Source organism: Anguilla rostrata, chromosome 15, assembly GCF_018555375.3.
Source record: "Anguilla rostrata isolate EN2019 chromosome 15, ASM1855537v3, whole genome shotgun sequence".
Classification (NCBI taxonomy): Eukaryota; Metazoa; Chordata; class Actinopteri; order Anguilliformes; family Anguillidae; genus Anguilla; species Anguilla rostrata.
The window spans coordinates 26,495,135-26,512,649 of record NC_057947.1 but is presented as its reverse complement, the minus strand read 5'-3'; the positions used below and the strand labels follow the sequence as shown (position 1 = coordinate 26,512,649).

Sequence of the window (17,515 nt, the reverse complement as noted above, 5' to 3'; positions counted from 1 at the left end):
CCCCAACGTCTCACTTTCCATTTTGCAAATGCACTGCTCCTTTGCGCATTTTGAAAATGCTGTGTTTATTCTGCAAATCTGAACAACGTGATGCTGTTGTGGTGGGAGCCAGCTGGCCTGTGTTATTTATCGCTCAACATTTAGATTTTTTTCTCCACAAGGTGGCACTCTACTTGTGGGACTTTTGAAGGAAGTGACCTGTCAGCAAGTAGAGCCTGACCGCAGACAATGCTCTGGGGTGGCATGTGATGTTCATATGCACATTGTATGTGTTGTAAGTGATCAGTTCCTCTTTAACCCAATACGAGATATGGGATATTAATTATATATTATTTGGGTAACTCCAGTGTATTGCCTTAGCAGGTATTGGTTTGGTACCTATTGGAGCAAACAGAGGAGGACTCCCATGGCCCTGGACATTTCTAAGATGAGAGGGTATTTTATGCAGTACACAAGGAGGTTCATGTTGCTGCTAGACCAAACAGAAACCAGTTCCCTACTAGCCGTAAGCAAAACATTAAGCAATACAGAATGTTAGAGAATGAGAAGAGACAGTTTCCTTTACTTCTCAAGAGTACATCTTGGGAGCATTATAGTATAGTATAGTATGCTTGTTTATCAGACGAGTGCACTGCAAGCCGTTAGCAAAAAGTCTAATCTCATCTCCTTGGTCTCTGCAACAACCAGCACCAGAGGCTCAGTGCAGAACAGGTTATTAACCCTCTGACGCGCCTCTCTATGCTGTGAATCGTCTGCATACTGTTTTCAATATGTTTTAAAAAAAAAAATATGTATATATATATATTTACCTCAGCTGTGCCATTGTCATTTAGTGGTGTTAAAAACTTTTATGGAGTACAGAGGTGAATAAAATATGCCTGCTCATTCAGTGGGGAGCCTGTGTAGGTGTTGGCCTACTTTGGCGAGGTTAAAAAAAAAAAAAAAATTAAAAAATGAAAAGAACAAAAAAGGAGGTTACATTCTCGCTAGACGGTATGGCCTTCTGACGTCTGGTGACAGTGGGTTACGACAGGAAACCCACATCCTCTCTGTCTTGCTGCTCGTCTGCAGAGCAGAGTCTGCACGCAAGCCCCATAAGCTTCAGACAGACGGGTGGAGGTGTCATTCGCTCACAGTCAGGCCCTGCAGTTTGGACTGCGTCTGGACACAGAGGGGCGGAATGAACCGGCTGTGGGGGTGCGCGCTGCTGCTCTGCCTGAACGGACTCCTCCGCTGGGGTAAGATCACAGCATCCTAATGCCTCACCCCGCCTTCCCTCCAAGATCCATCCTGTCATAAGGAACCAGTGACATAAGGAGTGTTTAGCAAAACAGATTTTTACTTTGCCCAGCTTATTTGCTGAACTGCAGAGATGTGTGACAAAAGCCCTAGGCTGTGTTGTAAAATAATTACTTGCATCCTGCCACTTTACACTAGAGTATTCTCTAGTGTTTTCTGTTAGTCCGGTCACAGATAATACCATCATCTGCAGGCTGTTTTTCTGCAATGCAGTACAGTACAACTACAGTGAGTTATGTTAACGTGCAAATGCACACGTTTACCATGTCGAAATCCGTATTTGATGCGTGTGGATATTTTCATGCTGTGTCTGTTTTCACAGATGTCTGTGATGGCCAGCGAGTAGTCGACATGCAAGAGGGGCCACTGTATCGGGCAAAAGGGTATCCTGTCACAATCTCCTGCAAAGTGAGTGGGTTCAAGGGCCCCTCCGAGCAAACATTCCAGTTCTCAGTCAACAAGCCAGCAAGACCGGAAACGGAGATCAATATCGTCAGCACGTCCGACCCCAATTATTCTTACGCCGTATATTCGCAAAGAGTGAGCGCCGGAGAGATACAAATCCAGCGGCTAACGGGCTCGTCTGTGCTGCTGCACATAAATAAACTAGAGGAGAGCGATGTGGGGGACTACCAATGCTCCACTCCCAATACAGACGGGGCTTATTTTGGAACTTATTTCGCCAAAATCACACTTAATGGTAAGGTCCTTCTTCATTTTAAAGGTCATAGCCCATATATGCTAATTAACCTATTAAATAGCCATTCATTAATAATCTTGCCTGTCGGTGATGACGGCCGTAAAAGCTACGTGGATAAATTATTTTGGGTGTGAAAGAAAACCGAGGCCATTTTGCTTTAACTGACCTACATTACACACACTCGCCTTGCCCTGCCTCTGATGGTCTCTCCCTCTCTACAGTCATCCAGGATACCCTCAGCGCCTCCGCCAATCCCACCGTCCTCAGCAAGACCGAGGGAGAGGCCCTGCAGCTGAAGTGCGAAGTGTCCAGCCACACCTTCCAACACACCCACCTGTCCGTCACCTGGTTCCTGCAGAGCAAAAGAGACGGCCAGCCCCGCCCCATAATCTCCCTGAACAGGGACTTCACCCTCAGCCCCGGGGAAGGGTTTGAGGACCGGTATCAGGCCGGATTCGTAAGCCTGGATAAAGTGCAGGGCACCACGTACAGACTGAGCATGTCGCAGCTGCAGCTGTCTGACCAGGGCAGCGTCTACTGCCAGGCCAGCGAATGGATCCAAGATCCGGACCGTTCCTGGTACAAAATTGCTTACAAAGACAGTGAAGCCTTTACTCTTCACGTCCAACCCATAGGTGAGCTCAAGCTGTCGATCTACATGCAGTTATGAGAGTATGAGAGAAAATGTGCAGGAGCACCATGGCTATACAGTAAAATTCAGTATGGTCCCGATTGGACTTATATGTACTCCTATAATGTTGATTGAACACTGACCATTTTACTGTGTAGAACTTGCTCCAAAAATGTATTTATTCTGGTGTTGTGTAAAGGGTTCATGTAGTGTAAAGAATCAAACACTTAATCTGGAAAAGGCACAAAGGTCAAATTCAAAATCAAATAAGCTTTATTGGCATGACCACACATCAGCAAAGTATCGCCTAAGTGATTTTTTACATAAAACAAGTCCGTTTGAGAGCCGTTTCTACTTTGTTTCAGACGTGCTCCCAGACAGTGATTCATTCAACGCTCGCATTGAAGCCCCTGGGGAAGATCTTCGCGAAGGAGACACCCTGGAGATCCAGTGCACCGTGGAGGCACGGGATGTGTCGGACAGTTACTTCTCTGTGGCCTGGCTGAAAGACGACAAGGAGATGGCTGGGATCGGGCCCACAGGCGTGTCTTCCATTGGGCCAGACTATGCAGGAAGAGAGAGCGAGGGAGAGCTGAAGGTGGTCAAGAAGAGCGACAGGGATTACCTGCTGGCCGTCCGGCCGGTCAGAACAGAGGATGCTGGGAAATATCTTTGCAGGGTGTGGAAGGAGGAGAAGGCTGCTAGCTCCTTCACACGGGGGCAGAGCCAGGACTCGGCTGTAAAACATGTGGCCGTCACTGTCGCCGGTGAGTGTGCAGCGGAAATGAACACGGGGGTACTGCGTGATTACACCACTGAGCGTTTCAAACACACTCCCAAAATCACGAGGAGCGACGCATACCGCTTGCTGTCGGTTGTGCTCCTTCGCCCAGGGCTGCTCCTGTTTCGTGATGACACTCAAACTCAGTCGCATTTGCTCAAGTGATTTAATCTGACTTCTGCTAAAGAAATTTTCCTCGAGAGCCAGGTAGATCCCATTTGCGATCGGATTCACAGCGTTTCAGCATTCCGTCTGCTAATGACCACAACTGAGGTTTATTTAGAGAGCGGTAATGCCTGACAGGTGTGTGCGCGTGTGTTCGCGCATGTGTGCGAGTGTGCGCGTGCATGTATTTGTTTGAATAGTTGTGTCAGTTGAGGCTCTGAGTTTCAATGTAGGGTCTAGCTTGTCTGTTGTACCCTTGATCACTTTGTTAGAGACATGTTTTTTTCTCTCCCTTACTAAAAGCAAATTGATGGTGTCAGTTGTGAACCAAATCATAATAGCGCATTGATCCTCCACATGCATTATGGTGCTCAGGCTCCACAGAAAGGTTTATTATTTCTCCAAAAGGAATACATTTGGCAGGATCCCTGCCGAACCTGACGGTGACACATTCTAGCTGACACATCGAGCGCACAGTAACCATAGATATTCCCTCCGCAGAGCGTAAACTGGCAGTGTCCGCTCCGTCCTCCACGCTGGAGGTGAACGAGGGCGACGTTCTGCGGGTAACCTGCGGCGTGTCGGGGGCCAGCGGGCAGCAGTCCGTCTCCTGGCAACACAGACCAGGGCAGGGCGCCTTCAGTGACGTCATCACCCTGAGCCGCAAGGGCGTGATGGAGCCCGGGGCGCGGTACCGCCAGCGGGCGGAGATGGGCGACGTCCGGACGCTCCGAGCCACGCCGGAGTCCTTCACGCTGGAGATCGCCAATGCCCTGCCCTCGGACGCCGGCGCCTACAAGTGCACGGTATCTGATTGGGTGACCGAAACCAAAGGCAACGTGAAGAAGCTGGATTCTAAATCACAGGAAGTGAACACTGAAGTCCGCTCTGTGGGTAAGAATTTATAACATGAAATAAAATCATCTGTTCGTTGAACGAATAGTCTATTCATTCGATGCCTCAACCCATATTTTACACTTGCAGTGCAGTTTTAGTTTTCTATACTGCTTGCATCCTGACTGATGTGCAATTTGATTGAACAACTCTGCTGTCTGCAGTTTCTTTGCCGGACTTGTAGTGCTTCTTGGTTTCTGTTCTTCATGTACCGTTGTGTGGAAAAGCTTTGTGAAATGAATGAAGTGGATGTTTTGCTGGTTTCATGTGCAGTGAGCAAACGTTTTCTTTCAAATCCCACCTTTCTCGTATTAAAAAATAAATAAATAAAATTTATGTGACAGTCTCACCTGTCCTAATGAGGTCGTTTTTATTCTTGACTTGTTTCAGATTCTCTAATACGCGCCGAATTAAGAAGTCGCACGGTGTCCGTGAGGGAAAATGAGAAAATAGAGCTGTTCTGCAAGGTGAAAGGGCCCAGGTTTCCTCTGTCCGTGACCTGGAAAATCCAGCGCTCGGGATCACCGTCTCAGGAGCAGATAGTGTCTCTGTTCCACGACGGCGTCATCACCTGGTGGAAGAACCAGCGTAGCTATCAGCTCAGGACGCAGGTGCAGCCGGATGAAGTCACCTTCATCCTCAAGGTGTTCAGAGCCAGCGCCCAGGAGGCCGGGACCTACCAGTGCGTCGTCGAGGCCTTTCTGCGACAGACTCAGAAAGCGCTAAAATCCTCCAATGTGCTGGCCGTGCGTGTCCAAAAGCCAGGTAAGCAAAAAATAAGAAATAAATAATTAATTAGGAGTCATATGTGAAAAGGGGATGGACCCGTGTGTCCAGTCATAGAGAGACCTTTTGATTCTGCACAATTTAAATGCACAAGCATGTGAAACTGAAGGCCGGACCTTATAGCCGCACAGAATGAGCACTGCAGTTCTCTTACTGTATAAGTATGGATGAAACAAATGAAAAAAAAAAAAAATGATGATCAGCAGGGCTGGTGCACATGACACAGACAGCTGGCTTATGAGACACAGTCTCTGGCTTCCTCCCGTAACCCTGTGGTCTGTTACGCACGCAGACAGCCTGCTGTCCGTCTCAGCCGAGCCCCAGACGCCGCTGCGGAGCCGCGTGGGCGCGGACGCGCGGATGGAGTGCGCCGTCCGCGCCGCCACCACGAACGCCTCCCGCTTCGCCGTGTCCTGGCTGTTCCAGCCGGAGGGGGGGCAGAACCGCACCCTCCTGCACGCCGACCGGGACGCCGTCCTGGAGGTGGAGGCGGGGCAGAGGTACAGCCTCAGCAGGCGCGAGGCGCGGTCGTACGAGCTGCTCCTGCGGCAGGCGGGGACCGCCGACAGCGGCCGGTACTACTGCCTGGTGGAGGAGTGGCTACAGGACCCCCACGGAGACTGGGCCCCGCTGAAGTCAACTTCTGCTGTTATACAACTCCTCATAAGCCCTCAAGGTACACCAACCGCCATTTTGTTCTTCAGTTTTTCCTATGTCACATTATAGAGTCATACGTGAGTCATCTACAGAATAGCCTTAATTCAGTTACATTATTCACAGAAAACTTTTAACTGAAACGTTTTTTTTACCGAAAGCCCCAAAAGACAGGAAATGAAATTGATCAGCCCAAACACAAACATCAGCCTGCTCTCCATCAAGGGGTATCAGCACAGATCTTCAGCGTCCATGGTGTATCTATACCCTCTTATCCTGGTCAGGGGGGCGGGGGTGCCACCAGCATGCATGGGCGCAGGCAGGAACACCTGACAGTGCCAATCTATTGCAGGGCACACTCACCATTCACTCACACACTCATACGTGGAAATGGGGAGAACATGTAAACTTCACACAGAAAGGCCCAGGCTGAGGTTCGAATCCCAGACCCCTTCTACCCAGCATCGTGCTGCCCCTCTTTGGACGATTCAGTGTTCAAATTTACAATTTTGAGGTCCCATCCAAATTTTATAAACTCTACAGCTAGGCGGGCCTTGTGTTGTTTGAGCTCTGCTAATAATAGTTGAATCTTAGTCAATTGTCTTAAGGATAAGTCACATGATACAAGCCTTAGCTAGTAGCTAACTGAGCAGTACCTCTACAGCACTGCCCCTGCTCACATCTCGGAGTAAATGTTCTGTAATTTGCCCAACAGAGAGTAGTTTCAGCGTGACGAAAGAGGAATCGAAGGTGACGGTTCGAGAGGGCGAGCAGGTGCACATCAACTGCAGCCTGGGCCCCGACAGCATCTCGCCCGCCTCCCACTACTCCGTCACCTGGTTCTTCGTCCCGGCCGGCTCCTCGGAGAGGACCGTGCTGCTGCGCTTCAGCCACGACGCTGTGCTGGACCACCCGGGCGTGAGGGCGGAGCTGGTGCGGAGGATGCGTTTCCACCGGCCCGCCCCGGGCTCCTTCGGCCTCACCGTTCAGAACGTGGACGCCCAGGACAGCGGCGGCTACTCCTGCCAGGTGGACGAGTACCAGCTCAGCTGTGAGGGGGAGTGGCTGCAGAGCGCCACCGACCAATCAGGAGTCACCAGCGTCAGCGTCCTTCAGACGGGTGCGTCCTGCTTTTTCCGTTGATTGATTGATTGATTGATAGACTCATTCATTCATTCATTCTCCAGAGCGCCTGGTGGACTGTGTCTTCAAAGTGGTTGATGGGGGCATGGCGGTTTAAGTCATTTCTTCTCATCAAGAAAATGTCCATCCCAGCCAATTCTTACAAACCCTCTTAACAACTAATGCATCAGTCTGTGGTAGCTAACTGACTTTAGTGTGACTTTGTGTGCTTCACTAAAGAATGTTGTGCGGTTGCTGGGCTGTGATTGATTGCTCATACCTCATACTGCATGAAAATCTAACAACACAACTTTTGCTGAATGTCTCACAAACAGAGAGTAACCTGCATGTTCTGAAAGATAACAGCGTTGTTACCATGGGCAACCAGCAGGATGACTTTGTGATCGTCTGCAACATCACCTCGTACTCGAGCCCCGGGTCAGTTTTCGAGGTCACCTGGTGGCGTCGGCAGGCCGGTGCAGAAGGGGAGCCCCACCCCATTTTCATAGCCCGACGTAACTTCACCCTGCAGCACCTGGACAAGAGCAGAGCCCATCTCCTGTTTGACCGACCCCAAGCCACTCTGTTCACCCTCACCGTCCCCAACGCCGAGCCTTCTGATAGCGGCCAGTACTACTGCCGTGTGGAGGAATGGCTGCTCTCTCCCAGGAACACCTGGAGGAAGATTGCAGAGGACTCATCTGGGCATCTGACCGTTTCATTCCAACCACAAGGTTAGACATCCATTCACCTGAAATGCTGTTGTCTCTGACGTATCTAGGGTTTGCTACCGCGGCTTATGAACACAACATGCTCTTGTAGGAAACCAGAGTCATTGTTTCCAGCTTCGTAGAATGTATAATAATCGGCCATTTGCTGACGTACAGGTATAAAAACCTCAGCCTCAGCTTCCATTTCAGCCATCCAAATGCTTTTTCATTGTGTGGTATATTGAACTAATGTTGACCAGTTGCCCAGGCTCAGAGTTAAGCATGCTGAGAACTCTGTCTCACTCTCAGCAGGGAGCACTTTCGCCGTGCTGAAGCCCGACATCAACATCACGGTTCAGGAGGGTGCGGCGGCGGTCCTCCAGTGCAGACTGCAGCCCGGCAGCGTCTCGCCCGCCTCCCACTACTCCGTCACCTGGTTCTTCGTCCCGGCCGGCTCCTCGGAGAGGACCGTGCTGCTGCGCTTCAGCCACGACGCTGTGCTGGACCACCCGGGCGTGAGGGCGGAGCTGGTGCGGAGGATGCGTTTCCACCGGCCCGCCCTGGGCTCCTTCGGCCTCACCGTTCAGAACGTGGACGCCCAGGACAGCGGCGGCTACTCCTGCCAGGTGGACGAGTACCGGCTCAGCTGTGAGGGGGAGTGGCTGCAGAGCGCCACCGACCAATCAGGAGTCACCCGCGTCAGCGTCCTCCACACGGGTGCGTTATTCTACATTCGGTGGTCAACCCAGCAGCATTTTCATGCAAAAAATAAGTGGATGTGAAAGATGGAGATTTTCCTAACTATGGTGGGCCTTTTAGGAAATTTAAAGTTGCTGATAGAATTAGTCCTGGCTGGAGACAATTTTGGCCTGATCAAGGAAGCAATGAATTGATGGAGAAACTGCAGTAGGCGATGCTACAGAATCTTACAGAGGAGCCCTTTAGCCAACAATATTGAATCTTTTTGTGGGCATAAAAGGTCCCATTGAAGTCTTTAGAGAGCTTAAGTTTGGATCACTAATGTATCCTGACTAAGGCCTGTTACCTGGCCTCTTCAGTAAATTATTAGTATCCCCTAATTATTCCCTCAAGCTATTAGCCTACCCATCCCTATCCCATTCCCTCCTTGTCCCCCGAGGCTGTGAACATTATGTGTGAATCAGATTTTAATATTGTAACATTGTAATAATACATTGTCTTGTATGAATCAGTAGTTTTCACATCTCAAAACGCGTGACAAAATCTCGCACACAGAGAGCGACCTGCATGTTCTGAAGCACGATGACAACGTTACCATGGGCAACCAGCAGGGCGACTTCGTGATCGTCTGCAACATCACCTCGTATTCGAGCCCCGGGTCAGTTTTCGAGGTCACCTGGTGGCGTCGGCAGGCTGGCGGAGAAGGGGAGTCCCGCCCCATTTTCAGAGCTCGACGTAACTTCACCCTGCAGCACCTGGACAAGAGCAGAGCCCATCTCCTGTTTGACCGACCCCAAGCCACTCTGTTCACCCTCACCGTCCCCAACGCCGAGCCTTCTGATAGCGGCCAGTACTACTGCCGTGTGGAGGAATGGCTGCTCTCTCCCAGAAACACCTGGAGGAAGATTGCAGAGGACTCATCTGGGCATCTGACCATTTCATTCCGAGCACAAGGTAGATGTTATCTCCAGTCCAAATGTGTACTTCCTTGCCATTCACCAGAAGGTTGCAGATGTGATGTAAGTTGCTGGCTGCACAACCATCTGCACGCATTTCATTTTTTGTTTTTTTGCCTCTCGCTAACTGGCATCATGAGCTTGTGTGAGTGCTGTGTGAATTTGCAGACTAAATAATAGCGATTATTTCAGATACATTGATGTTAATTATACGCTTTTGAGGTGTAAAACTGAGGTCCCTCATAACTGGCAGGGCAACTTCCTGTTACAGCCCATTTTAATCAACCTGCCAGAACATATTTATAAAGAGAATTGCACCTGTGCATTTCCATTGAAAAAGATTCAAAATAATAGTTATTTAAAGCAGAGGTAGGCTGTTTGACTATTGGAGGTAATTGAGAACAAACTCAGAAGCTGTCGGACTGGGGGGGCGGGTGGGGTGAGGTCCCTTGCAACCGTCATCAGACCCAGGTGTAAATGTAATGTCCAAATTCGTTATTAATTTGTTCCTTAACAACTGGTAAATTTCTCCCATCAGTTACTCGGGCCAGACATTACGTTGTCCAGTCAGGATCACAAACCGGACGTGGACAAATAATTTACAAACTGGACATTCGGGTCAAACACCGGGTGTCTGGCGCCCCTGCCGAGGAGCGTGTGTAACGTGTGTTCCCCTCGTCCTTCCCTAAAGGTGCTGGCAAGCTGCTGGAGGCCTCGTGCACCTCCGGGGCCTTGCCGGTGGTGCTGTCCCTCCTCATCGCTCTCCTGGCCCTGGCCATCGGGGTGCTGGCATACAAACTCCGCAAGGCCGGCCGCCGGACCGCCAAGCGTCAGGCAGACGAGTCGCTGTGGGCCGAGAGCAACCCGCTGAAGCCCAAACTGGAGTCCTAAAGGGGGGGGGGGGGGGGGGAGACGCCGCCGAGCCGCGCCGCGCGGTAAAGCTGCGGTAAGAAAGCCGGAGACCGGAGTGGTGGGGGACTTAACCGCCTGCGTTTGGGGGCTCACGTACTCCAGAGCTGCACCGCGGGTTGTGAATCAGTACCCGGTGACGTGTGCACACGTTATGCCTGTAGCACCCGCGCCACTGGGATTAGGGGGTGTGGCCTTGTTCGGCAGCCCTAGCTACCCCTCCCCCCCCCCACTGAGGTTCAGCCTGTCAAACTAAGTCTGCTGTCATCTTGCGTTCGGTGTACGTTAGTGATCCTGTTTCCTACCCTGGGCTGAGATACCCGGTTTATTTATCATAAGTGTGCTAAAATCCGTTGTCTTTTTTCTTTGGAATTGACGTACGTAAAATAATATTGCTATTGTAACTTAACACGCAAAGTTTCTTTACAAGCTACTAAAATGGCACTAGTGGTAGGGTTGGTAAGACCCCTAAGATCCCTAGGTTCAAGCAAATTAATTTCTGCACTTACTGCATTTATGGCCCTTCAAATGTCCTATAGTATCAGAAATGCCAATATATTGCTTTATGATGACTGCTTCATGATGATGACTGCAATAGCCATAATGAACAGGATTAAAACATGTTAGAAGATGACTTCAGTCCTTTTCAGAAAGTATTTTTATTTGGACACTGTTCTGTTGGTAATTGATGTCTCAGGAAATGAATGAACTTGTTTTGTGCTGATAGAAGGTTTCTTTGAAATCTCATTTTAATTGGGTTGTCAAATTATGCTATAGCTGGAGTTTCAACTGCATTTCTCTTTATTTTTTCTTTGTATTTCTTTTTATTTTTCCCTGAACCGTGATGTTAATTATCAGTTGAAATGAAGTTTTTTCCACAAAGGTGAACCCATGAGACCTCAAGAGATAGTTACAGAACGTGCTTTGCTGATTTGCACAGTATGTTCTCTAGTGTGAGATTCTTACAGCAACTTACTTTTTATCATTTCGAGAGCATGGAAACTGTTCATCTCTGTACAGTTTCCTGAACTGTAGCCTCATGCATTCGGTCTCTGGAGGTCACAGGGCTGTTCAGTGCACCAATAAAATGCACCGTTATCAATAGAGTGGATTGCAATTGGTTGCAATTTTTTAGTAATATTAGCTTCAAATGGGCCTTTTTTTTTCTTTTTTTTCCTGTTCAGTTCCAGAATGCTTATCATATCTCCTTTCATCAATCTTTAATAACACCGTGGCAGCCTGTTTGCAAGGCTGAGAAATAGTGACTATGAAGACTGAACCTTCATAAATTATGCTTTTCCTCCCACATTCAAAATGTCAGTTAAATGGTGGTGTTGATTTAAATGAACAAATTGCAGTTTTAAAAAAGAAATTATACCGACACAGTAAATATTAGTGAAGTAACTATTTATTCATGTCAATTTAATCCAGCTCTGTCCTCTGCGTGTCTCTTGTCTGTTCATATTAATACAAGCTGCAGCAACATTGGCCTATATAGTAGTATAGTACTGTAGGTAGCTATGTCACAATATTAGCTTTTGTTGGGATATCGTAACCGCTCTTCTGAAGTTTGTATTTTCTGTTCCTAATATCTACCTGGTCACAATTACTGTTGCTTGCACTGAAACAAAATGGATGTAATATAGACTTTTAAGGTTTACTTATTTCCTTTTTGATGTCTTGTCAGTTGTATTTATGAAATGAAAATGAATAATCAACCAAAAGAAATGTAATGTAACAGAAGGCAATCATGTAAGCGCATCTGACGACTACTTAAGCATACAATGTGCTATGAAAAGGAAGAATGGTCCCCCGCCATGATTAAGTCAACAGACTGTGCTGAAGTTGATGCTGAGATGAGTCTGTGGCCTGTGCTTCCGCTAATGAAGACACATTGTTCTTGTCTGACCACATCCAGCTCCTTACAGTTAATCTATCTTGACACTTATGGCTGATGTTTTTGATGTTACCAATGAAGAACAAACGATCCTTTCTTAAATGTCTGCTTCCTCTTTCACCCAGGCCTCCCCTGAGAGCAGGTTTGACCTGTCGTTTCTGACTCCAGGCTGACTCAAAAACAGAATTTAGGGTTCAAGGTGAAAAAAGTGCTATCCTGGCCTTTCATTAAGCCCTTTTCAGATACTGTGCCCAATGCAAATCCCAATATGTTATCATTCATTTTTCGGACCTTCAGAAAATAGAAAATAAATTAAATAAAAACTTAATAAAAAATGAATAAATAGCATAAATTATATGTTAATTACTGTGAATAAATGCAGTTTACAAATCAAGAGATGAAGGCATTTATACTGACACAATGCAGGAGGTACAAGTAAAAATGCATTTATGCAATAAAAATTTTAACGCTGTCTATAACTCAATATTTAATTGTATACAGAACAGGGGTTGGCGTCTGTGGCACATTCCCCACACATCTCGGTTTAGGTGTTTTTATCGAAATGCTCATGATACTAATTTCATCCATAGTGAAACTAGCGCCACCTGGCTAAAATTGAGCTCATTTAACATATTTTTACAAAAGTCTTGCTGTTTGACCATTCCGGTGAACAAAAGAACCATCAAATACAAGGAGTAATGCAACTCTAAAATGCATTACTCACCCATGTTTGCTAATGTAATGCAGAGACCTGGTAACTTTTTAAAAGTTATGACACACTTTGATAAATAAGACTGGGTATCACTATCTAGTCGCTGCTAAAAATGTGTTCGAGAATTTGCTTTTAAATTCTTGTTAGAATTATTGGCATATGCACAGCTGTGTTTATTTTGAAACCACTAAACAATCAGTTACAACAAAAAAACATTTTTTATTCATATATTTAGTTTTTTATAAAAGTGGGAACTTGAAGCATAAAAGCAGAAATGAAAAGAATGATGGTCAGAGAAAAACGAGCGCAGATCGCAAGGCTGACAGGCGACTGTCATGTTGAGGAAGTGGGCGCTTTCCGACCCGAATATGCATAGGAAATGTTTGGTAGATGCCATCTGACCAGCACAGCTCAGGTACAACGAAGCTTTTACAAGGGCATCGATGAATTTGTGCTACATAAAACCAAAGATTTCCGTGGGCGTTATACACACAAATAAGCATCCTCTGAATCTGCGCCTAAATGTGTCTGGTTCAACTCCAGGTTTCTGCTCAACTTGAAACAAAATTATTTTACATGACCTAAGATTCCAGATGTTTATAAAAAGTTGTGCAGATGATCGTTTTAAGTGCTGAATTAAATGCACAACCGAAACTCCAGTGATTAGGTTTCTGGGGTCTCTAGCAGATTCGTCTTATCCTGGGCCAGATGTAGGATCCATTTGGTATTTTAATTTCTCATAAAATATTGGTTGCCATGGAAACGAAGGAATGTATGTCAAATTGTGGGTGGCATCCATTTACTGAAAATTGTGATTTTTCTGAGCAAAGAGGAAGTGCACGTTTCGGCATGTTTCTGCGGCTTCATCGTGTGGTGTCAGTAATTTTTATTTTTTTTTGTGATATACATTACGGCTTGTTTCGGTATGTTCTCTATTGCCGGTGACAGAAGTCTCTGTTAACCCAAACGTATATGGTGCGTAAACATTCATCTAGGCCACAGTGAAGCCAAATTGATATGTGATTGATGAAATGTTGTTCGCAAAAGATTAGACGATGAACCAAAGCCCTTTCAAACTACCAGCTGTAGCTGCGTGGCACATTGTACAATCACTTTCAATATGGCTTGAAATTATATGTGGCCTGTCCGTTATATTTATTTTTTTCTTGACGCGGTCCGTACTTTTGCAATTGTATTGCTTGCACTCGTATCAGAATATGAAAGGTAGGTGGAGTTCTGTTGTTTTTTATGCGATCATGTGAGGGACAATATGTTAGGGCGATTGTACCAGGAAACGCCCTACACTTTAAAGAGGAAGTATTTCACTGCAAATAGAGATTGGTTGTACAGATATATTGTAAGATAACAGCTGACAATGGCAGGACACCAAGGCGTAGATCATTGGACTTCCTCTATCAGAGCAAGAGAGCAAATGCGGTGAACAAGTGAACTCGTTTTGCATGTGTGGTATAATAAACTCACTGTGCATTTATGTGCATGTGAAAAATATGATTTGTGTGCGTATCAGTCCAGTGCAAGTCTTTGTGTCTCCATGAAAGATCAAAATTACTTTAAATATAGGATGGATGAAACACAATAAGTAACACCCTAGTAGCAGCGCCTCCCACGAAAAGATGTTCAGCGCCTGACGCCAAGACCTCACAGTTCAGCCGAGCCTGTCGGTTTAAAGCCAGACTCGCGTACAGCATCAAGGGCTGAAACTCCTAACATAATCTCTGAAAGATGAATGATCTTTTTGCATTCGTGGTAGCATCATAACATGCGCTTTTCGCTCTTTAAGAAAGTAAGTTTTGTTTTCATGACGAGATCAAAAGCATAAACGTGTCCCTGTTGCCTGTGAAGCCCCACCGTATTTAACGTTGCATGTGGTTGAAATGTAGTTTGCGCACACTGCTGTTAAGTATGCAGAATTGTGTGTAATGGCAAAATAAGTTGAGATGGAACCGCATGTGTATTATATTATATACCAACTTTTAATTGGTTCATTAATTAAATTGTTAATTCCAAAAGCTAAGGTTGTGACCTTGTAAAAACAGCCTCAAAAAACCTCACAACAAAATTCTTATTAAATTCAGTATTAGAGTTTCAAAATGTGCTGTGCTGTGCCAAACATACAAGTGTGAAGAATCTTGTCTACCCTGTGTTCAGGCAGGGGAGTTCCATGGGCCAATGGGCCTTAAGAGATGTTTCATCTACCAAGTGCCTCGCACAAGGGACCACAGGGATTAATTCAAGATCCTGTTCAATCACTGCCTCCAATTAAGTGCCTAAGATCTGAACAGGAAAGAAGAACAGAAGCCGCCAAATCACCCCAGCAAGACTGTTCTGGATGGATGGACACAAGAAGGGAAGCTAAGCCAGAGTAATCCATTTGTCAACAGCACAGCTCAATGCTGACAGAGAGCCTTCCACCGAGCAGACCTCTGCCCTGTTCTCAGCAGCACGTAGTAAGAAGTTCATAGGTATGATGGAAAAACGGCAAGGCTGGTCATGGATATTTTTGGTTATGAATAGAAACTCATGATGCAGACTCACCATCTCTACAGTCCCACCCAACAGTGGTGTGGGGTAAAGGTGAAGGAAATTTGTCAAGATATTTACACGATTTAAAGTGAAATTGAAAGATGAGGTCATTATTTAAAAAAGGGAATAATAATTACCATTGGGGAAGTTGGGATCCATGCAAAAATTTAGTTTATCTTATGTAATATTGTTTTACATAACAGCATTTCTGTTTGTACAGTAGGTAAAAAGTAAGTTGGTTCTTCTTTATGTGTGTGGCTAAGATGCTAGCCAGACATTTTTCAGTTCTGAGTAATTTCTTCCTCTCTTTATCTAGAATCGTTTCTTTTAATCTTAATTGCAAGCAAAATGCTGACCTGTTTTATCTTAATTTTGCTGATATTCAAGGGAGTTGTTGTCTTTTCAGTGACAGAATGGCCACAGATTGTGCAAAAAATAATTAAACAATGTAGATGTTGCTTGATCTGATAGAGAGACCAGGTACTTTTATCTCTGCTGAAAGACCCTTCACTTAGAAACATGAACATCCTGTCTGCTGTAGCCATCTGCGTTGCACAGGAAAATGCATTTGCATAGATGGAAATTTTGACTGTCCCATGTCAGAGGTAGTTTGTCATTCATTTTATGGCAGAAATATCAATGTTATTCATTATAACTATTGATTAAAAATAGATACTGTAATTTAAAAAAGTTATTATGTTCTCTTTTTCAATGAATGAAAGGAACTGCTCATTATCCAAAGCCTGCCCTCCTTCCATCCCCCCCCCCCCACCCTGTTCCTATATGCTTCACATTTGAGCTTTACATGCCTTCATTTCCGATGTTACACACAAAATTATTGTTATAGCTCTTTTGCCATGGAATTACCATTATGCTTGCCACCGATGTGTGACTTTATTTAATTACAACCTTTTTTTTGAGCACTGCTTCATTCTACAGTATACTGGTGTGCATCACACAGGGCTTACTGTGTAAGCATGATGTTGTCATTTGCTCAGTGCTCACTTATCTGATGCGGCTACTGTAAATATTTCAATTATTTATCTATGTTGGATTAAAAACATAAAAGTACATCTAAATGCATTTTTGTATGCATATTTCGTTTCAATGAGCACTTACTTTCTAACCGTTTCTAACAGATGGCTGAAAACAAAAAGCAAGATATGCAGTATTTTATCAGTACAGTATCATCCTGTTTCTATTTCTTAGCTTACCTATGTTCTAAAATCAGTGCACCTTGTCATGTTGACCTCTGCTCAATAAACAGTTCTTTTTATATTTTTGTCCTGCAGGTTTGGCAGTTGAAAGAGAAGGATTTGAAGTGCTCTGCTCATTTAAGGTATTCACTGAAAGGAGAATTTGAATCGATCTGCTTTGTGTGTAGTAGGTCTCTGGGAGTGAGGTGTCATCCTCCAGCGGGAGCTGTTGTCCTCTCCTGAAATCACAGCCAAACCAGGCTGCTTAAAGCACATCCTGTATTGATCTAAACGCCACCATTTTTTTTTTAAAGCTGCGCATCCATCTGTTTATACCTATTTTTTCTAACCAACCCTCTTGCCATTTTTAAAGGGAGAAGTATGACATTTGTGGGGAGAAAAAAGGTTTTCTACAGAATTATTATTATTACGTTTATTTGCTTATTTTTCTAGCGGCCTATTACCTTTCTTCGTATATTACAGAGATTATTTAAACTAAGCTGACCCATTTTGCCACAGTAAAAAATCTAAATAATTTTATGTTAAGTTATATTTGAATTTACAGCCATGTGCAATACATGCAATTCTAAAAGTATGCAGATTTTTCCATTAAAAAGCAGATGGAAAATGTGTTCAGTTACAGAGCAGATGCTTAGTGCTGCCATTCAGAGAGCCCCTTTGCTGCTGTAGCTGAGGTGACTCTGCTGCCTGAGGGAGGGTCACTGTCATGCCCAACACTGCCCTCTGGTGGTAGCACAATGCAGGGGACACAATTGGTTGTGAGAGAGCAAAACTCCCTGAATTTTGATGCATTACAATTATTTTGGTGGCATTGAAAGTTCCTCTGGAGAAGAAGAAAA

At 45.5% G+C, this 17,515-nt stretch overlaps 1 protein-coding gene across 2 annotated transcripts; it reads left to right on the top strand.

Annotated features, from left to right (window-relative positions):
• Window positions 1–830: 830 nt before the first annotated feature.
• LOC135240853 (immunoglobulin superfamily member 3) lies at window positions 831–11,412 on the top strand. Of its 2 annotated transcripts, XM_064310855.1 has the most exons (12): window positions 836–1,238; window positions 1,622–1,999; window positions 2,221–2,634; window positions 2,996–3,397; window positions 4,078–4,470; window positions 4,861–5,235; window positions 5,549–5,932; window positions 6,626–7,030; window positions 7,368–7,766; window positions 8,052–8,459; window positions 8,997–9,395; window positions 10,089–11,412. In XM_064310855.1, exons 1-12 carry the CDS (start codon window positions 875–877, stop codon window positions 10,286–10,288), a joined length of 4,521 nt encoding a protein of 1,506 aa, XP_064166925.1. In that variant the 5' UTR covers window positions 836–874; the 3' UTR covers window positions 10,289–11,412. The 2 variants fall into 2 exon arrangements, with proteins under 2 accessions (XP_064166926.1, XP_064166925.1); XM_064310856.1 differs by lacking the exons at window positions 8,052–8,459; window positions 8,997–9,395 and having other exon boundaries at window positions 831–1,238.
• Window positions 11,413–17,515: the final 6,103 nt, after the last annotated feature.

Bases quoted from the DNA above. Each gene is read 5' to 3' on its own strand.
- LOC135240853 (XM_064310855.1), top strand. From the start codon at position 875: ATGCCTGCTCATTCAGTGGGGAGCCTGTGTAGGTGTTGGCCTACTTTG. The intron at 5,236-5,548 runs GTAAGCAAAAAA...TTACGCACGCAG, and splicing joins CGTGCGTGTCCAAAAGCCAG to ACAGCCTGCTGTCCGTCTCA. The intron at 7,031-7,367 runs GTGCGTCCTGCT...TCTCACAAACAG, and splicing joins CGTCAGCGTCCTTCAGACGG to AGAGTAACCTGCATGTTCTG.